The 22918-nt window shown below is 33.8% G+C and overlaps 1 protein-coding gene and 1 long non-coding RNA gene across 3 annotated transcripts; both read left to right on the top strand.

Moving 5' to 3' along the window:
• Positions 1 to 377: 377 nt before the first annotated feature.
• Positions 378 to 3506, top strand: LOC111914608 (uncharacterized). The gene is made up of 3 exons (XR_002857865.3): positions 378 to 909; positions 1031 to 1433; positions 3271 to 3506. It is a non-coding gene; the product is annotated as an uncharacterized LOC111914608 (long non-coding RNA).
• An 11114-nt stretch (positions 3507 to 14620) lies between these two features.
• Positions 14621 to 17530, top strand: LOC111914755 (F-box/FBD/LRR-repeat protein At4g26340-like). Of its 2 annotated transcripts, none has more exons than XM_042900947.2 (6): positions 14621 to 15326; positions 15409 to 15460; positions 15563 to 15650; positions 15828 to 16722; positions 16845 to 16985; positions 17096 to 17530. In XM_042900947.2, exons 4-6 carry the CDS (start codon positions 15859 to 15861, stop codon positions 17378 to 17380), a joined length of 1290 nt encoding a protein of 429 aa, XP_042756881.1. In that variant the 5' UTR covers positions 14621 to 15326; positions 15409 to 15460; positions 15563 to 15650; positions 15828 to 15858; the 3' UTR covers positions 17381 to 17530. The 2 variants fall into 2 exon arrangements, with proteins under 2 accessions (XP_042756881.1, XP_023766238.1); XM_023910470.3 differs by having other exon boundaries at positions 15398 to 15460.
• The last annotated feature ends 5388 nt before the right edge of the window (positions 17531 to 22918 follow it).

The following is a 22918-nucleotide window of genomic DNA, read 5'->3' as shown; positions in this document are numbered from 1 at the left end:
CAAGTTGTTCTACAAAACATAACTTAAATGTCAACTTGCTTAAATAAATGCGAAGAATGTTATAAGAGCTATAATACTTATAAAAACACATGCTAAAAATGATATTTAGTTATGATATTTATTGAAGAAATCACAAAAAAACCCCAATGATGTAGATGATATCTTAATTTTGAGTTTTTTTAATAAATAAAAATGAGTATTTTTTCAGAAAAACCCTGAAAAAGGGGATTAGCCGGGAACAATGGTTTTCTAGCAAGTGTTTACCGGTTTTAGGGGCTAAATTGAAAAAAAAAGAGGAAGGACTCTATTGCAGATTTCGCATTATAAAAGTAATGGGAAGATACTCACAAAAAAATGAATATCTCCATTGCTAGAAGATATTGTTTGAGTTGGTTTGGTGTCCAAAATGTTGTGTGGAATGAATATGAGTTTGAACTAGGTTCAAAATGTTATTTATAAAGGAGCCACATTACCGGGGTTGTGATCACTATATCCGGTTATCCATTTAAAATACGGGTCTGGAATGGGTCATATGGGACCGAATGATTATTTTTCAAGAGTACTTTTATTGTGGTTATTATTTCTAAAAAACGATTACAAAGTGGCTGGATTACTCAATTTTCCAAAGATAAATGATTATCGATAAATAAAAAGATTTCACATAGGCATACACTATATAGCCTAATTAATGCATAAGATTTTGTTTAATTAAAATCATGATCTTCAAACATGTTGGAGCACTAACTGACTCGAAAAAGAGGGTTTCAGACGCCTGAACTCTTTCATATTTCTTCTTTCTTGAAATTATGAGAAAGTTAGTCGTTTTCCTCTTGGGGTCATTCTTTTCTTATGCCCTTCCTCCTTTTCTGAAACACTTGCGGTTTCTATAGTGTTTTTATGCGTATCAAGGTACACTTGAATTTTTTGATATTAATCGTTTTTCTCTTGTGCTCCTATAAACAATCTCACTTCTAAAATAAATTGATATCAAGAATTGTTCTCCTTCTCATGCGCTCCGTTTTTTCTTCAGGCATTGGTGTCCACTCTACAAACATATGTCATCTGACTTGCTTACAAGTTTCAAAGGAAATAGTACTTAATCGTTCATCTCACGCCACCTAGCCTGCTGCTTCCTTCTTATTTTCCCTTCTTGATTGAACATTTCACTTGTAACTTCTCCTCTACTGCCTTTGTTTCTTGAAACCGAAGCCTCTCACCCCCAATATCAACTTTTACCCCAACCTCTTTGAAGGGAACACTTGAAATATTCATTCGTTTGATTTCAGCAAATAAAACCTCCGGAATCTTGAAGCAAAACAGAGAAATCAAGAACGATATTCTGCGTGGGCTTCCCATATTGAAGTTTTTTCATTGACATTTTTACATTCACACAAATCGGAGAATGCCACAGTGGACAGAAGGTTTATCTTGAGGTACTTTTTTTAATCCTATTGATTTTAATTTAACATTTACATGAGGTGTTAACTACCTTTGTAGCATTCGCATATTTTTTTATTAGATTAGGAATCTGGTTATGGAGTATTATTTTGGGTTGTTTGTGTCTTTTTAGTGTTTCACAAAATGCCCCAATGAAAAATTGAGTCAATAATCTCTTTTTATTTCCATCTTGGTAATGTGTATTATGACCCTCTTCTTTCTGATGCTTTACCCCAGATGCCACTTTAGGCTAAAATTTCATCTCTGCAACTTTTTAGTTAGTTGTGGTATCTTGATTTCTGGTTGTTTTTTGGTAATTGAAAATTTTATCTGAGTAAGACAGGATGATTGGCTTTAAAATCATGATTTATTATTTTGTCCATATAACGAAATCCTCTGGTTTATGGTCCTCACATGTTAGGCCTTGAGTAAAAAACAAATTGAATGTTATCTTCATGCTGCATCTATGTATTTATATGCTTACTCATTTTATGTCTTCCAGTTGGCTGTGCTGTAATAATTTAGGGCATGTGTGTAAAAAAAATAGTGACCTAGGTATAAAGAATGGAAATGAAGAGAGTTTCCATTTTTTTATAAGTGTCCAAATTAAGTTCAAGTTGTTTTACAACATGTAACTTAAATAACTGCAAAGAATGTTATAAGAGCTATAATACTTATAAAAACACATGCTAAAATTGATATATAGTCATGATTTTTGTTATGATATTTATGGAAGAAAACACAAAAAACCCCAAAATGATAAATAAATTATCATTTTCCTGTTTTTTAATAAATAAAAATGAGTTTTTCTAGTGAAAATGATGTAAATGATATCTTTATTTTGAGTTTTTTTAATAAATAAATGAGTTTTTTTTAAATTAATTTAGTAGATATAAAAGGAAAAATTTTCAGCAAAATCTTTAAACTCAAACCCTATTAACAAGAAAGCCATATATGATTTGTTCATTTTCAGAAAAATCCTTTCAGAAAAACCTGAAAATTGGCATTAGTGGGGAACAATGGTTTTTTTGCAAGTGTTTACCGGTTTTATGGGCTAAATTGAAAAAAAAAGAGGAAGGACTTTTGTGTTAATAGAGCCAAAATTCAGGGACTTTAGTGCAGATTTAGTGTTAATAGGGTTCAAAATGTTATTTTATAGGGAGCCACATTACCAGGGTTGTGATCACTATATCCGGTTATCCGATTGAAATACGGGTCATTCGGGACCTAATGATGATTTTTCAAAATTACTCTTATTGCGGTTAAAAAACCATTACAAAGTGGTTGGATTACTCAATTTTCCAAAAATAAATGATTATTGATAAAAATAAACATTTCACATAGGCATACCCAAATAAGAGAGAACACCATATAGCCTAAACGTTTGGCTTGAAAAAGAGAAGGTCGGACTCTTCCATATTTCTTCTTTCTTCTCTCTTCCACTTTTCAGGAAACATTTTAAAGTCGTTTTCCTCTTGGGATTGTTTTTTCTTATGCCCTTCTTTTCTGAAAAAACTTGCGTTTCTATACGGTTTTTCTGTGTATCAAGGTACACTTGAATTTCTGAAATACAATGCCTTAATGTAACATGCCTCTTTTCTATAAATGCAATTTACTTTCGTATAATTCTCAAGGTGTAAACACAACAAAAAAGAATGCAGTTTATGTTTTTCTTTTTATTACTACATTGCGTTCTTGTTTTACCCTTATTAAAGTTATGCTTCCAAACTCTTATTTATTGTATCATTTTAAATTTAAAATGTTTACACATTATAATGATTGCATTAGTTATATAAGACACTTTGACTTATGTTTTGTGGTATGTGTTTCTAGGATCTGTCTCACATGTTATGGGAGACAAGGAAATGGTGAAGCTAGCTACAAAAAGATTAGTAAAATGATATAAGTGGTTTTCCTTTATTTTCTCCTTACATCAATTTATTTATCCATTTAAAGACTTAGTTCGTATTTTGTTATATATAAAAAAAAAACAGATTACAATGCTATAGTTCAGTAACTGTGTTTCTTTAAGGTTTATTGGTTCTAAAACACATTATTTGTTGAGGTTCTTTCTTTCCATTGTACTACTTCTTTTAGGGTTTAATTTCCAATTTTCTTGTCACTTATAGTGGGGATATTCCAGTGTATTGAGAAGTAGCAAAAATATTTTCATTTCAATCCAGGTATGTTCCACTAAACATCTGAACATGCATTCTCAAAATACATTTTTCTTAAGCTTTGTACTTTCACTTTTTTCTTATAACATTGAAACATCATACTTTGATTTGAACTTTAATTTTTTTTTTTAATTATAGCATTTTACTTATGGTTTGTTTATTAGTAACACATCATTTTAAAAAACTAACCCATTTTTAGCATATCACATCTCATTTTTAAAATCATCCAATTTTTAGATTGTGCTTTACTTTTCATAAATCGTCCCATTTTTAGTATAGTAGATTACTTTCTTTTTGTTAAAACAATAAAACATCAAACTTTTTTTTTCACTGCATTATACTTTGAAAAATCATCCAGTTTACTTTTAGTTTTCATAGTAATAGCACATTACATTTTCATAAATCTTCTCACTTTTAGCATTGCACATTTTTTTTAAAAAATATTCTATTTTTAGCATTGCAGATATTAATTTTAAAAATCAGCCAAATTTTGCATTGTACTTTAAGTCTTCTTTCTGTTACAACATTGACACATCATTTTTTTTTCTCATTTATGCATTTTACTTTGATAAATCTTCCATTATAACATCCTAGTTTTTGTTTTCTTATTAATAGCACATTGCATTTTAAAAAATCATCCCGTTTTAAGCATTGAAACTTTTAACTTTTTTTTTGTTTTTTTTTTTTTTTAAATTTTCTCATCATTCCATTATACTTCCCTTTACTTTCTGTTAAAACATTGAAACATCAAACTTTTGTTTTTCTTATCTATGCATTTTACTTAAATTTTTTTTTCCAATTTAACATTAAACTTTCAGTTTTATTAATACTACACATTGCATTTTAAAAAATTGTCCCTTTTTTAAAGTTGCACATATCATTTTTAATAATCTTCCCATTTTTAGTAGCGTAGTACCTTACATTTTCAAAATCATCTTATTTTTAGCATTGTACTTTCACTTTTCCTTCTTTTACAACATTAAAACATCAATTTTTTTTCTCATCTTTTCATTTCACTTTGAAAAACGTTACAGTTAAAACAGTCTACTTTATGTTTTCTAATTAGTAGTCCATTGCATTTTTAAAAGTATTCTATTTTTAGCATTATACTTTTACTTTTCTTTATGTTACAACATTAACATCAAAGCATTAAACTTTTTTTTTGTACCTCATCTATGCATTTTCCTTTGAAATTTTTTCCAGTTACAGCATTCTACTCAGTGATTTGAAATTGTGATAACGATGTCTTGAATTAAAATTCCACACTTCCTACAAGTCAGACCTAATTTCTATTATTAGGTCAAGGATACTATGTGTCTACATGTTTCATACAAAATGTTCAAGTCAACGAATGACCTGAATTTGATAGTTGTTACAGTATCCCGCGGTTGAGAAAATTTCGCCCCGAACTTTAGTTAATGTTGACATTTGTCAGCATTTTTGAGGGTAAATGCGCTTCATGAAGCCTTCACGTTCCCAAATGTACCTGCCCTATCGTTTCGAGTTCCAACGCACTTTCATAATTGGAATCTTGCTTTGCTTAAGCCGTTTTACTTCTCTATCAAGAATCTTTGTTGGTTCCTCGACATAGTTAAGTTTAACATCAATTTGGTCTTCCTCCAAAGGTACGATCAATGTTTCATCAGCTATACATTTCTTGAGTTTATACGCTACCGAACTAATCCTTTCTATAATCTCAAAGGGTTCTCAAAGGGTCTGGGGCTCAGTTTTCCTTTCTTCCCATAATGTACCAGCGCTTTCCAAAGTGAAACCTTTAAAGTCACTTTGTCGTCGACTTGGAACTTTAAAAGTTTTCTGCAGTTATCTGCATAACTATTCTGACCCTCTGGCGGTTTTAAGTCTGTATAATGGAGAATGACATTTACGTCCATATAAAGTTTTGTATGGAGCGCATTGGATACTCGTGTGGTGACTGTTATTGTAGGAAAACCTGACCGAAGGCAAATGAGTATTCCCAATTTCCTCTGAAATCCATTGTACTCAAATTTATCAGAGTACCTAGAGCCTTCTGTACCTAGAGCCTTCTGCAACATTTGCTAAAATTGTGATTTGAAGTGACTATCTATCATGAATGTCGTGCCATAATTTTGTCGATGCAGATATGAGTCGGTTTTTTACATACTGTAATCTTCTCGGATAGGGAGAAAATGCGCGGTTTTTGTCAGTCGATCTATTACAACCCAAATTGAGTCATGTCCTTTGGAAGTTCTAGGGACTTTGGTGATGAAATCCATGAATATTTGTTCCTACTTCCATTGTGGATTTTCAGGTTGCTGCAATAATCTTGATGGTTTCTGATGTTTAACATTGACCTTTGAGCAATTTAGACACTTTCCGACGTATAACGTGCTATCCTTTTTCACTCTAGGCCACCAATAGAATTCCTTTAGATCTTTATACATCTTGTCCGCTCCTGGATGAACAGAGTATATTGATCTATGTGACACTACGTCTCTTAGATTATCAACGGTCAAAGCTTTCTCTTGAGCGCTAATGATTTGAGACTTTAAGCTTGTTTGTGCCACATGCCTTACATTAATACTATGCATATAGTTTGTGATTCTATGAAAGATCTTTTATCCAATTACTGACATTTAACCAAAAAGTTTTGAGATTTGATTTCACTTTTTATAATTTGTGGATATAATAGTAAAATTTTCTTCACAACTTCCAAAATAGTTAAAGTACCAAAACATTGCATTATAACACGTAGTCATCAATCGACCTGTAACCCCTCTACAGTTTCGACAGCCTCAATAGCCTCTGTTAAATACTGAAACAGGATATCCATCCTCGACATCAGCTCTGCCAATAAGTGTTGTTGCCTTGCAATCGTCGTGCGACTTTCGTGTAAATCAACTGCTATCGACATGACCTTCCGTGACTCCTCTCCTCAAGGGTCATACCTTCCTGACGGACATGTAATCCAATGAAACCCTACAAAGGTCCCCTCGGTCCTCCTAGGTATTGGTAGACTCTTTCTTGTAGCCAGTTTGGTGCGTAGTCAATAGAGCGGTAATTGAGGCAACACTGATACAGACGATGTCCCGCGTTCCTGGCACACTATCACTACGAATCTCCTGTAAGGCTTCCGAGTCTTCTAAGGATCCTCTTACGTAGAGTCGGGTGGACCAGGACCGAGTGTAGCAGTTGACTCACCGAGAACAGGACTTTGTCATTGGAATACCTATCCGTCAAGAATGCATGACCCCTGGGGAGTCTCGGAGGGTCATGTCGATGGTAGTTGTCTTACACGAGAGTCGTACGACGATCGCATGGCAACAAAACTTGTTGACAGAGCTGATGTCAGGGATGAGTATTCAGTTTCAGTATTCGGTAGAGGATATTGAGGCTGTCGAGACTGTAAAGGGGATTACAAGTGGATTGATGACTACGTGTTATGTGTTTGGAGGACTGATGCTGATCTAGGTGGTGTCGTTTCTTGCTATGTACTGAAACCCAAGTGTGTCATCTTTTGGGGAAGCAAAACTCTATTTTAGTGTACTTGTAAAAAGTGAAGAAAATCATTATTATATTCACGAATTATAAAAATTGAAATCAAATCTCAAAAACTCTTTGGTTGACAGTAATTGGATAAAAGATCTTTTGTAGACTCCCAATCTATATGCATAGTAATAATGCAAAGTATTATTTTGACAACGTACAGAGTTTGAAAAATGATGATGAACTAAATATTATCCACTATTCTAAACAAATATTTATACATATTTTCTTTTCTTATGTTCAAGAAGGCTTAACCGCATACATCCCTAGAACGCCAGATGTTGCATAATGCTAACCAGGGAAACAGAGGATGAAATTTGGGTAACAATGATAGGAGATGTTGCATAATGCTACAAGTCCCTAAGGAATTCCATGAAAAAAGAAGGATTGACAGTACCGAGTTAGTCCTCCACATCAGCAAATGCCCCGAGCTCATCAAAGTGGAGTATGCAGCAAATCCCCCGATCTCATCAATGTGGAGTATGCATCATGTCTACTCCAAGATAGGGCATTGACCAGGTGGAAAACTCAAGTACAGACCTGGGGTCGTGAGGCTGCATACCAACTAACTTGGGAAGATCTAAAGAAGCAACTTATGGAAGAGTATTGTCCCAAAGATGAAATCCAAAAGCTAGAGTCTGAATTCTTGAACCATTCTATGATTGGAACTGAGATAGATCGCTTCCGTGAACTTGCAAAATGGGTGCCTCGCGTTGTTACTCCCAAAGAGAAGCAGATAACCGCTACATTTGGGGTTTGGCACCAGAGATCCGAGGATGGTTACATCAGCAAACCCAACTACCATTCAAAGTGCAGTAGTTCTAGCGAATAGGTTGACTAATGACATGATTCGGTATGAGATTTTAGCAAAGGGAAGCTCTAGTGGTAAGAAAGTCAAAAAATCAAAGAGAAAAGAAGATCGTGAGCTAAAGGTTGTGAGGAATCTTGTGGTGAAAACTCAGGAAGGAGGACAATACAATCGTTCACATCCAAAGTACACTAGGTATTGTAAGCTGAATATGGATGGAAAAAGGGCGTACTACGAATGCGGGAGTACAAATCACCTTCGAAATGTTTGTCCTAAACTTAACAAGAGGCCCGGTAACAATGGTCAGAACCCGACGAGGCAGGTTAATCAAGGAAACCATAAGGTTTAGTTTTTGTGATTGGTGCAAAAGAAGCTCGTCAAATCCTTGAAGTGATAACATGTACGTTCCTCGTAAACGATAACTATGCGTCAATATTATTCGATGCGGGAGCAAATAGAAGTTTTGTCTCCTTAGAATTTAGCTAATAAATTATTTAGCATTGGCCTTATTCCAATAGAGTTTGGTAGCTTTGACGTGATAGTAGGCATGGCTGTGTTATTATGAGAAAATCATTAGAATACCTCTCCCGAATGGTGAAAATCTTATCGTACATGCATACAGATTAAAGATATCTCGCTTCGCACCATCCGAGATGTAAGAACTAAAGCAACTTCCAGAACTTCTAGACAAGGGGTTCATACGACCAAGTTCTTTACCTTGGAAAGCCCCCAATGTGTATCGATTACAAAGAATTGAACAAGTTGATGATCAAGAATCGCTATCCCATTCCTCGAATTGATGACTTGTTTGATAGGTTACTGGGCGCTTCATATTTTTTAAATCGGTCTTCGGTCTGGGTATCATCAACTAAGGGTTCATGAAGGGGACGTCCCCAAGACAACATTTAGGACACGTTACGGACACTATGAGTTCTTACTCATGGCTTTTGGACTAACAAACGCGCCAACTATCTTTAAGCATTTGATGAATAGGATTTGCAGACCCTACTTAGACAAATTCATGTTTATAGATGGCATTAATCTATCCGTGAACCAAAGAGGATCATGAGCAACATCTGAAGCTAATATTAGAACTACTTAAGGAGCATAAATTGTATGCTATGTTCACTAAAGTGGGAAGCCCTAAAGACCCCAACATAAATACGACAATTTCTAGGATTAGCTGGGTAGTACAGACGCTTCATTGAGAGTTTTTGGAAGATTGCTCAAAAGAACAAAAAGTTTCTTTGGGAAGAAAGACATGAGAGAGCCTTCCAAATTCTGAAGAACAAGATGTCCAATGCACCAATTCTGGCATTACCAGAAGGATAAGAGAACTTCGTGGTGTATGAGAAGAATTATACAACCCATGATCTAGAGCTAAGAGCAATAGTTTTTGCTCTTAAGATTTGGAGACACTATTTGTATGGTACTAAGTGCGTTTATACTAATCACAAAATTCTTCAATATTTTTAGATCAGAAAATGTTAAATATGCGACAAAGAATATGGGTATAGTTGTCTAGCGATTACGACTGCGAAATATGAAATCACCCAGGCAAAGCTAATATGGTAGCCGATGTACTTAGCATAAAGGAAAGAGTGAAACACTCCCAAGTGCTAATGTTGATACACATACTTTAAATATGTCTATGCTAATGTTGATACGCATACTTTAAATATGAAAACTTTTTATTGTTTTCATGATTTTGGGCAAAAAAACATGTTATTATTCTTTAAATTATGTTGTACATAGTTTTAAAACGTACCAAACTTGATTGTTATATGCTTTAAATATGTATGTTAATGTTGATACATGAGGTATTATCGTGATTATCTCACGGGAACATTTCACAACTTATTAACTTTTTGAGCCGATGGTCATTATGGATAGCGTTATTAGGATTTGACAACTCGTCACTCACCCCGTACGTGGAGTACATATTACCTTGTATTATTATGTTAGCGATAAAAATAGATCTTGATAGGGCGTATTACAATCGTAGGCTTGGTTTTGAACTCATCGTTTGAACATTATACGCACACAAACCTTTTTACTATTTTAGAAATCAATTATCAATTATCATATTTACTTCCGAAAATGTGAACTCACCAACTATGCCAACGATGCTATCCCTGCCAGCGACACCGATGTTGACATCCCCAATAACAACTCTAAAACCACCGTCCCTTCTCCCTCCCATTGGTTATCAAATAGGTTTTTTCTTTCTTGCCCTATAAATCGATTATCAATTCAAGGATGGATTGTCGTTTAGTTTTTTTTTTTCCTGAAATCAAAAGCCATAAAAGTCTATTTTTAGAGCTGGAGATATATATATATATATATATATATATATATATATATATATATATATATATATATATATATATATATATATATATATATATATATATATATATATTTTCTGGAGTTGTTCTTCCTTCGGATTTGTCCAGGTTTTTGGTTGATTGATCGAGTTTGGAGGGTTGTTTTTTGGGATTTTATGTGTTTATCAGGGATAGGTGTTTATCCTTGCAATAATGTACTTATTCCATGGATATGGATTTTTGATGTCCTTGATTCTTTCAAGTAATTTGCATCAAATATGTCTCAAATAGTAAAATGACAATTTTCAGATCATAATCACATAATTGGCAGATCTATTTTTCATATGATGATAGAATGCATTATTTTGTGCACAGGTTTTGAATGTGGGTTTTTCATTTGTGTACTTTAATTGTCAAGATGTTGGTGTCACTTTTGGAATGAAAATTTTCTAGACTTGTAGATGAATCGATGGAATGAATGGTGTTTATGCTAGAGATGAAGGTATTAGGTTATATTCATATTTTATTTGATTGTAGGAAAATTGGTTATTACACTATTAAACATGTAAAATAGCTTTGTGTTATTGAAGTATCCAATTCAAACTTCTCCAATTAGCTTTGTTATTGCATTGTACTTATTTCTACCATATTAGAATGCTAGAGTTGATTATAGTTTTCAAATACAATGTCTTAATAAGGAAATTTTAGAAGTACAATGTTGTGATTGAAATAAAAAAAATTGGTCATTTTTATCATTCAACACAATAATTCAAAAGTTTCAATCAAACAGTATGTTAAAAATTCAGATCTTAAAATTTCGGACCCTCTTAGAAATTCTGACATCTTAAAAATTCAGATCTTGCCAAACAGCCGTCAAGTTTTAAAAAAATGATGAAACTTGTACAAAACTTAAGAGTTTTTCAATAGTCAAAAATGTTTTTATTTTTTAGTTTAAAATCCTTTGAAAAGTCCACATTAATGTTTTAGAGCTTACGTGAGGAGATACATCATACATATTTCTCCATTTACGATTAAAGTGGGAATAAGCATACTTGCCCATTTTGACGCTCAAAAGGCATTAAAAAGTTAATCAATTCATCTACTATAATGCTTAACAAAGATACTCTATTTACAAATATTAGAAGAATTATCTTTCGATTAGAGGATATTAACTAAGAAGAATTGACAAAATAAATGGTCTTTCGAGTTGTCCAAAAACTAGTTTACATCAATTCTCTTTGGTTAAGATCAAACTGAAATATCTATATGCCTAAAAATCATCTTAAAATGATATTATTAATAATATATGATATTATAAGGTCGCACCAATTACAATTATAAGTAGACATAAATAGATTATTTGTAAGAATTTGATTCTTGTATATTTATAATGTTGTAATTAGTTGGAAAGTTTTTATTTTATGAAAATATTAATTGTCAATATTAAGTATCAAGTGATATATTAATTGTCTTTTATATAAATGTACATGAGGTTTATATCTTATAATGCTTATTTATTTATTTATTTATTTATAAAAGCTTGTTTTTTTTCTTCCTCTTGGCCGAACGAGGAGACGGAAGACAAGAGTTGTCTCCTTTGGTTATTTTAATGGGAAAGATACGCTTATAATGCATGTCTTGACATAATTATTAAGCATAGGTTGCTAGAGGTGTGGAAAGGTTTAAAATGTTACGACCTACTGTGTAAAGATACAAGATTGAAGGCTTTCATCTTGGTCTTCTTTACTTACTTGAAAACCATCAAACTCTTGCATCCCTCTTTTAGTTTTCTCTCTTAATTCTTAAGACAAAGATAGAAGAAAGGTGATACTTCATTCTCTCCTTTAAGGCAAAAATTGTCTTTTGTCTTAAAGGCTTAAGAGTCTTTTGTTACAAGAACTATCAATCAAGTCTCTTGGTAATTGTTGGTGTACATATGTAGATGAATTATAATTTGGGTTCTTGTCATAATTCGGTGTTGTTTGTTTTTTGGAAAAAAACCTCTTCAAACCTCGTATTGTTGCGCGGCGCAGCACATGCGCAACATTTTTCATCTCGCAACTGTATATTTTTCAGAAGTCTCCAGATTAAAAACCTCTGCACGTGTTCTTCTTGGCGCAGCGCTTGTTTTGCCTTTTCCTACCTCTTCTTCTTCTTCTTTTTTTTTGCTAAAATATTGATTATATATTGTTGAATTCTTATTTCACATTTTTTTTTTGTTTATTCTTGTTGAACTTTTTTTTTTATTGGATAATAATAATTTCTTGATAAAATATCATTATTTTATGCTAAAATAGTTTTATTTTTTTGTTAAAATATCATTATTTTTGCTGAAATATCATAAATTCTTACCGAAATGTCATACATTATTAAATTTTCGGTATTAAAACACTATTTTCGGATTACAAAATCAGTTTATTTTAATTTTTTAATATCTGCAGCAGATGCAGATGTTAAAAAACAAACACGCTTCTTACTACAGTTTGCAACTGTTTGGTCCACCTCTTCTACCGCATAGGGTTGTAGAAGTGATCCGCAGACTTTATGAATTTTTGCTTCGAAAGAACAAACAACACCTTAAGCAACTTCCAACCTCTTAAGAGGATTCAGGTCATGTTTGTTTACCTCTTAATTGAAAAATTAAAAGGTAACCTCTTAAAAATTCAGATATAGCTTGTTTGATAGCATCTTATTTTTTGCCTCTTAATTTTTTAAAAACCTCTTAATATTTCAGATATGGACTAGAGTCTGAAAAAAAATAAGAGACGATTGTTCCTTTTTTACCCATCGCTCCTCCTGCTCTTTTTATTTCTCACAGGCTGCTTTTCCCTCCCAACCTTCTCCAACAAAACGCCTATGAGACCCTCGGTGAAACATCTTGTGCGAGACCAACCTCCGACCTTCACCCTCCTCCATCACCAACAACGACTCTGCAGTGAACCCTGATTCTTTCCCTCTCTTATTCTACTTCACTCGACACATCTTACCTTCTCCCTTCTACTGCTGGTCGGACCTGCAACCCTCCACCATCGTTGGCGCCTCTGCCTCCGCCATCGCTTCCGCCAGTCCCGCCACCAGCGAAGCCCTCCACTTCCATGAAATCTCATCGACAACATTTAGGTAAAAAAGTTATTTTGTTCCTTCAAATCTCATCGAAAGCAAGCTTTTTCCTTTTGTTCTTGCTCTAAAAATCTTGAATAGTCTGTGCCCTAAAAATATTGAATCGTTGGTTCTTGCTCTGAATCGGGTTCCAGTAGCTCCTTCTAAATCGGTTTTGATCTATGACTCGTTCCCTTTTACAACATAATAATCTCTCAAAATTTGATCTCTATCATTGTTTGTTTGATCATATCTCTTGTTAATTGATGAATTTGATTTCTATTATATGTTATTGAGCGATTGATTATAAAAAAAAAATATGTGTTTACACTCTAGGAAGGAACTGTGCTTATTATATATTGTCTTGGAATTTAGAATTCTCGTGAAATTAGCTCTCAGATTTGTTTATTATAACTGTTGTTGTGATCATTATTGGTGGTGTGATTTATAATTTTGAAATGTATGATGTGCAAGAAACACTCCTGAACCTGCAACTTTGTAATTATCTCCATTGATGGAGAATTTTGAAAGCAGATATATGAGTTTTAAAAGTTCTACAAAAGGAGTGGAAAAAGATATGAAGGAAAAGGTTATTGATGTGAACCCGTTGCTTTGTGATTTTAGTTTGGATTCTATGTATTCAAGTAGTATTGCTGCTTTGTGTATGTATACAAGTAGTATTGATATTGATCAAATATATGAAGTTGGACCTTATTTGATTTGTATTTGTGTTTAATTTATATTTATGCTTAATTTGAATTGTGTACGACATTTATATTTTTCCTTATAATTATTCAAGAGGTTGATTCGATTATTTTATAAACAGAAACTTTGAACATAGCAAAAACTTATATAGAAAAGGGAAAATGGTCATTTTTCTAATTCAGCACAACAATTAAGAGGTTCCAACCAAACAACATATTAAAAATTCAGATCCTCTTAAAAATTCAGATCTTAAAAATTCAGATCCTGTCAAACAGCCCTTCAAAATCTTCAAAGGTTGTTACCTCTTAATCCCTCTATTGTTGTGTTTTCTTAATCCATTTATGGTTGTGTTTTAATCTTTCATGTTCATACAAAATGATCCTTGATGAGAATACAATTATTTTATGTTATTCAGACTTTATAATGTTTTTGTTGTAAAATTTATTGCTTTAAAAACCGGTTTTTTGAATAAAACCTAACACAATTTAATTATCATCAAAAGATCTGTTATGATTATGTTAAGCTATTTAACTAAATTCAATAATAATAATAATATAAATGGTGAATATAGAAATCATACAGTTAAATAAAAAGTCAAATTATAATTTGTTTTTTTTTTTCAATAAAATTATAAGAATAATGGCCTTTAGTGGTGACGCACGTCGCCACTAAAGGAGCAAAATGTCGTCGCTAAATTGTCATCGTTATTGGCTCATTGCTAATGCTCAAATTGTCGCCACTAATGTTTTGCATTGCCGTTAATGCCCCGTCGTCACTACTATTATACGTGACCACTAGTGCCCTATCGCCACTAATTGTTGTTATCTTTTTAGTTTTTATGAAACCGTTCATTTCTAATACAAAACAAATGTTATAATAATATAAAAAAAACTGCTAATGAATATTAATTGTAGCAAAACTAAAAGTTATTATTATTATTATTTATAAAAACATTCTAAAATATCGTTAATGTGGAAGGAGATAAATGTCATTGATGAGCTAAAATCGTCGCTTGGGCTGGGCTTCCGGCAGTATGGAAGGAGAAGAACACCGTTTGTCTGTGAAATTGCAATGATCTCGACCGTGGTGATCATAGAGAACGAGGGAAATACAGATCAACCGGTAAAGAAACTGAAGACGAAGAGGGGTTTATTGTTGACGACTCTTAGTGGCGACGCCCTTTAGCGGCAACGTCTTCTCATTTGCGGCGACATACCGGAGGAAGACAACACGGAGTTTCCTACTTCTGTAAGCTTATTACACCTTTGAAACTTGATCCTAAACACCCCTATATTTGCTATAATTAAAACCTTAATCAGTTTCCGATTAGGGCTTTGAGGTTTAGGCGCTTCCAGTTTCACTTCTGCATAAACCAGGCTAATGTACAGTTCGTCTTTTATCTTGAAGTTTATTATTTCAAATTTCAATACCTGCTTGTATCTTGCTTTTGTTGCTCATCAGTGCATGTAAATTGTTTTCGACAGGAGTCCGATTATGTATGACGATTTACTTCCAAACGCTCTGCGTTATAACACTTTTCTTCTTGAAATTGATTTGCGTGTCTGCATAATTGTAAGTGAAAAAGATCTGGGTTCCAAGAACTGTATAACAAATATGCAGATCGTTTGATTTAAAGTAAACAATTACAATTCCTTGTTAATTTTAGTAAATGTGTTTTCAAATCCAAGTATCCATAATTCTTTCTTGGATTGTCTACATTTAATTCAATCTTACTCTTCATCTTTGCAGGTGAGTGTTGAACCCTAATTGAAGAAAAAAAATGAGTTGGAGAAGTAAGAATGAAGATAGGCTTAGCTCTTTGCCTGAAGAGATTCTTTCACATATACTCTCTTTAATGCCTACAAGTTTTGCTGTGCGAACTAGCCTTTTATCCAAAAGATGGAAATACTGTTGGAGGTTGATCACAAACCTTGACTTGAACGATTATTACCTTGGGTTTGATTTCAAATGCTTCTCAAAATATGTGGATCAGGTATTGGAGCATTGCAAAGCATCACAACTTAAATCATTCAAGTTAGGTCTTTTTCGTACTTCAGTGCAAAAGTCAGATGTTGCAAAGTGGATTAATGAGGCAATTAGGTTAAATGTTAGTGAGGTTGACATACAAGTTAGGAAATTTGGTTTGCCTCTCAGCCTGTTTACTTGCAAGACACTTACAAAATTAAGATTAGTTGGGAGTTTTGATGATTCAGATGTTTTTAATGGTGAGTCTCCAGTTGTGATGCTTCCTGGTTTGCAAACTCTTGATCTCAATGTTTCTAGGATATCTTGTGTCAACTTATTCAGATTCATCCATGGCTGCCCAGTACTTGAAAGCTTATCTCTGGAGATATTATGGCCTGATGATGAAGTAGACTACAATTTCAACATCCCTACTTTGAAGCGATTGGAATTAAGAATGAGTAGTTTATATACCAGCAAAGTTGTTTTAAATGTCCCTAATCTTGAATACCTTTTTGCTGGTGGGTACATCTGCCCAGATTTTGTGATGGAAGATTTGTCGTCTTTGGTTGAGGCAACTGTTTTTTTTAATGGTGGTTTAACAGATTATCGTCAGAAGGTTGAGCTTCTAAAAGGATTAAGTGGAGTTAAATCACTTTCTTTGTTCACTTCAACTCTTAATGTAAGATTCCCATTCCCTTATAAAAAACTTCAGTGTATATAATATTACTTTCTCCATTACTAAGCGGCTTTTTAATTAAGAGCATGCAATGTTCGACTTTTAATTTGCTGTTTTTGTTGAAGGAATTTGTACATTCACATTTGCCCAAGTTTCTCAATTTGAAGCATTTGGATTTGAAGGATTCTTATTTCAAATCTCCATGGATCTTAGTTACTCAAATTCTTGAAAGCTCTCCTGAGTTGGAGCATTTATGTTTTGAGGAGGTAATTGAACTGTTTCTAAGCTTTGGCGTGTCTTATTATTCAATGTTTCCTAAGTTATTATTCCACACATAACATTTGGTTGTGTATCTGGTTTTGTGATAAAATTAAAGCCGGAAGATAATGGCTGGATTGAGCCTGAGTCAGTTCCCACTTGTATGCTTTCACACCTTAGAACCATGAAAATTACAAAGTGCCAGGGGCGAAAGTGTGATATACAGTTCCTTGAATACATATTGGGGAATTCAGAGGTTTTGAAGACAATAACAATCATATGTGGAAGTATGCGCATGAAGGATGAAATGGAAATGTGTGCACGCTTATTAAAGTTTCCAAGAGCTTCTAGGTTTTGTGAGATTCATTTTTTTGGGAAATGGCTTAATTCTTCTACGGGGTAACTAGAAGAATAATTTTTAGTTAATTTTTTGCTTGTGCTTTGGTTATCTTAACCTTTCTATCTTTCAGCAATAATCATATCAACTATTCTCCGACATCAACTTTTACCATGTTTTCTTGTAAATTTAATTACTTGTATATGCTTTCCCCTCTCTAGCTCTCCTCTATGAACTATGGTTGGCTCTTGTTTGATATCTGTGGAAGCAATCTCTCTACCTTTAGGTGGTGATACGATTGCCTAACTGTTAATATTTTTCTTTTGAGGAAAGGGCTAAATGCAAAGTTTGGCAGTTTACTTTGATTTGTGTATTTTTCAATATCAGTATCACTTTCTTTTTTCTTTCTTATAAAACATTGTGATTTTTTTTTTCTTATTAAAAGACTTATAGTGAAAATCTACTAAATTACTGTCTATACTTCTTATAGTATTGTAAACTAAATTGTATTTGGATGAAATTGTTATAATTTGATTGATTTTTCAGAGTGTACTACCGAAATATGACTAAATAAAGGTAGAATGTTGTAAGGAACATTTATAAGTAAAAACTCATTTATAGCATTGTATTTTAATTTTTTTTCTTAAGGCAAGGAAAATAATTTTTTATACGAAATCACTCAAGTGCAATCTAATTGTATAAGGAGGAAAATTATTTGGACCAGCCGACACTATAAAAAATATGTCATTTAGTGGCACATAAAAAGTGTCACTAAAAACCCAAAAAATGCCACTAAAGGCCACTTGGAGAATCCGCTGACACAAATAAAAATTATCACTATAAATGCTTCCAATAAAACTCTTTAGTAGCACTTTTCGGTTTTGACACTGCAACATTTTGGGACTTTAGTAGCACTTTGTTATTTGTCACTATAGAAAATAAGTTTTTTGTGGCATATATTATGTGTCGGTAAATACTAACTCATGTCTAAAATTTATGTTCTTTTAGTGGCTCTTTTTTAGCCGCCATAGTATAATAAAAAAATTTGTTACACATTTTGTGTCCTTAATACTAATGTGATTTTGGAATTATACTACTAAGATTAACAAATCTTTTGGTTATAAAATAATAATAATAAAAAACTAAATAAATTATTTTAGACAAAATTGCAAAAATGGTCCCTGTGGTATGCAAAATTTTGGGGTTTTAGTCCAAACCACGAGTTTTTTGGAACCATAGTCCTTTTGGAGTGGTTTCTATGTGGTTTTGGTCCCTGGACTTAACTCCCGTTAAGTTGGAACTGTTAAGCCCCCTCACGTGCCTCACACGTGAGGGTAATTTCGTCATTTCATGTCAGGGACCATTTTTGCATAAACGGTTTTTTGGATTGATTGACATTTACCCCTCATTTACTTTCCCCAACACTCGTCAACTCCCCAACTCCCTCCTTCTTGCTTCTGCTCCATTGAACCTGCAAAAAACCCTCGTTGCTTATCTAAACAAGATAATCGACACTACACATATAAGGGCATACGTTTAATAGGAAATGGTGTTCGTAATGTGGCATATCAGACCAAAACACGAAGTTGTTGATGTATCAACTGTATATGGTAAGCTGCTCTGTTTTCTTTAACTTTTATACTTTGCATTTTCTTATTGATTTAGAACAAAAAAATGCAAAATTTTAACTTTGTTAATATGTATAATTTTGATTTTTAGCTGGTGCACCCACATGGTTTAGTATTAAGCTTCATCACGGTGGGAAATTTACTAAATTACCTGATATAAAGTACATTGGAGGTGAAGTGCGTTATGTTGATTATGTGGACATTGATGAGTTTTCTGTGCATGAACTTGATGCCATAATGCTTGACCTAGGTTACCCAGACCCACGGAATTCTGAATTCGCTGATGAATCCCCAGTTATATACTACCATTTTAGGATACCCAATGGTGAATTTCAATTTGGTCTTAGAGCTTTAGGGAATGATCAGGATGTGATCAACCTTTCTAAATATATTGCACATAACAAGCTGATTGAGGTGTACACAGAGCATGGAAAGACAAATTTATTGACTTACTTCATGTCACCAAATACAAAGGGTAAAGTTGTCATTGAGGAATTACCAGAAAATGATGATCAAGGGGCTGAAGTTGAGGGTCAAGTTCATGCAGATTCTCCAATGAAAAATGTGAACCATGGTAATGGTGAGCCTATTGGTGAGTTCATGTCTCTGATTCTTTTTGGGAGTAAGAATGATAGTTTCTCACCAGAGTATAGAAGGGGTAGGGTTGGGAATTCCAAAATAGGTGAAAGTTCTTGTACCAAGAGGCTTAATTTAGATTATATTGATGAGGTTGTTCACATTTCAAAGGAAAAGAATGATGATCTGGATGGTTCAACTAATGTTCAGGAGGCAGCAACTTGTGTTCATATTGATGAGATGGATGGTGTTAGGGAGGCTGCAAATGTTGTTCAAGAGGCATCAACTTTTGATGAAGAAGGCTACAACACCCCCCCTGTTAATAATGCTGATGAACAATTGAATGAGTTATTTGATAACCTTATGGAAAATTTGATTGGGAGTGATGATGATAATGCAGAGTATGAAGGGGATGGAGAATCTGAAGAGGGTAATCAAGAGTATGAAGAGGATGATGAATCTCAAGAAAGTGATCCAAATTTTGAAGAGTATGATGAATCTGAAAATAGTGATCCAGAGTATGAAGAAGATGAGAGACAAATAGAAGATGAAGATCATATGGATGACATAATGGATGTTGACAACAATATACAGGATGTGGATGTGGACATGGGAGATTTCACTCTCAATGTTGAAAGTGATGTGGAAGGTTCTTGTATAAATGTTGTTCATGGGCATGAACCTGAAGATATGGAAGTGATTAACAATGAGGCATTTGAATCTTTGGATGAAGGATCAGACCAAGACAGAGAGAGAAGAGCTCTTATCAAGAATTTGAGAAAAGAAAAAAGGTGCAGTCTTGGGGTAGTACATAAACAATTTTTTCAGTTGGAGATAAATTTAATAGTAAAAAAGAATTAAAGGAGGCAATTGATCTGCATGCACTAGAATCAAGAAGGAATCTTTTCTTTTAAAAAAATGACAATGTAAGGCTTAGGGCACAGTGTAGAGGTGTTGTACCTGTCACCAATAAAGGCCAAGTGGGTAGTCAAGCTACCACTTCAAAAAGAAAGGGTAAAGAATTAAAGACACAAAAAGTAACATGTGGTTGGTACATTCATGCATCTAGGTCAAATCCTGAATCTGACTGGTTTATAAGGACCTTAAACCAAACTCACACATGTTTGCAAACAAGGAAACTCAGGGCTTGTACTGCTTCTTTAATCAGCAAGAAAATCTTTGATCAAGTTGAGGCGAATCCAGATATACCTTTGAGAGCCATACAAGATCACTTTCAAAAGACCTACCAAGTGGGTGTTAGTATGGACAAGGTGTTCAGGGCAAAGGATAAGGTAAGAAAGCATATAACTGGTGACTACACAAAGCAGTATGAATTGTTGAGGGACTATGTTCTCGAACTTCAAGCCACCAACCCAGACACCACAGTGAAAATAGATGTATGTTCTGAGCCTAACCCTGATTCCCCAACTAGACAGTTTAGAAGAATTTATGTGTGCTTGGGTCCACTGAAAAAAGGGTTCAAGGCATGCCTTAGGGACTTATTAGGTTTTGATGGTGCCTTCATGAAAGGACCATTCCCTGGGCAAGTCCTTTTAGCAGTTGGTCTTGATTCCAATAATGGAATTTACCCATTAGCATATGGGATTGTTGAGTCTGAAAACACAGAAAGCTGGAAATGGTTTTTAGATAACCTTGGGGATGACTTGGACCTTGGAAGAAACTCAAATTTTACTTTCATAAGTGACAGGCAAAAGGTAAAGTTGGAAGTAGTTTTTATACATTTGGTCATTTAAAGTGTGGTTGTAAGTTAATTCTAATGATTGACAATTAATTTTTGCAGGGTTTACATACTGCAGTTGAGCAAATTTTTCCCAATGCTGAGCATAGATATTGTATCAGACATATTCATGACAATATGAGGAAAAGATGGAGGCAAACAGAGTACAGGGACCACTTATGGAGGTGTGCATCAGCTACCACCATTCCTGAGTTTGAACATTTGATGAAGGAGTTTAGTCAGTATGATAAGGAGGCATGTGAATGGTTGAAGCAAATTCCTCCTAAACATTGGGCAAGGAGTCATTTTTCAGGTAAATCTATATATTCCAATTTGATCCTTATGTCTTTCACTTAGTGAACTGTTTTACTTGTATGTGAATTGTATTAAATGTTTTTTAATGGTAATTTACACATAGGAAGAGCAGTTTCTGATGTGTTGATATCAAACATGTGTGAAGTGTTTAATGGGAAGATAGAGAAAGGAAGGGATAAACCTGTCATTGGATGTTTAGAATTCATAAGGGAGTATCTAATGAAGAGGATATGCAATGTCATGAAGGAAATGAAAAAGGCTACAGGTTCACTAACACCCACAGCAATAGACATCCTAACTGCAAGAAAAACAGTTGCTTCACAATACATTGCTAGGTGGAATGGGGGAGACAAGTATCAAGTCACAGGAGCTTTGCAGGATCAACATGTGGTTGATGTTAGGAACAAAACATGCACTTGCAGAAAATGGGAATTAATTGGAATTCCATGTAGACATGCAATTGCAACTCTGAATGAGATGAGTAAAGACCCAGAGGCTGAGCTTGACATTTACAAATGGGTTCACAAGGTGTATTTTCTAGAGACATGGAAAAAGGCTTATTCTTTTAAGGTGGAGCCAATTAAGGGTAGATCCATGTGGCCCAAAAGTGAATGTCCCACAAAGCTAATCCCTCCTCCACATCGCACTCAGGTGGGAAGGCCTAAAAAAAAGAGAAGACAAAGTGAGGGTGAAAGGTTAAGCAAAAAGCAGAAGGCAAGTCAAGGTGATGGAGTGAATGCTGCACAAGAAGGAGGTTCCCAAAAACCAACAAATGATGGAGTGCAGAAGCTATCAAGGAAGCATATCAGTGTTACTTGTAGCAAATGCAAGAACAAGGGACACAACTCTAGGACCTGTAAAGGGCAAGGTGGGAATCAATCCAAGAAGTAATGTGTCATGCATGCATGGAGTTTTTTGTGATTTTGGTTGGTTATGAAAACTTGGTTGTTATATTTACAATATTTTGTTGAAAATTTTTGGTTGGTTGTTATGAAAACTTGGTTGTTATCTTAGGTATGGTAATGTGTCCCTTTTGGTAATGTTTAGAATCTTTGGTTGTTATGTTTAGAAACTTTGGTTGTTATATTACAAATCTTAATGAAATATGCATTTTGGTTATGTACAATTGGTTCTAATATATATATTTTGGTAACACATTCATACCATTTCTATTCATATGCTAATTCTTATACATTCATACCATTTTGGTAAAACATTCATTACACTTGCATCATAAAATTGTACATATATCATTATCATCATAAGTCACTACAAACTTGATCACATAAAATTACAAAAAAATGACCAAAACACCCTTCAGAGTATACCCCTACACAAACCAAATAT

This window comes from Lactuca sativa, chromosome 4 (assembly GCF_002870075.4).
Source record: "Lactuca sativa cultivar Salinas chromosome 4, Lsat_Salinas_v11, whole genome shotgun sequence".
NCBI classification, from domain to species: domain Eukaryota; kingdom Viridiplantae; phylum Streptophyta; class Magnoliopsida; order Asterales; family Asteraceae; genus Lactuca; species Lactuca sativa.
The sequence above is the reverse complement of the archived record's forward strand: the minus strand, read 5'-3'. Positions and strand labels throughout refer to the sequence as shown.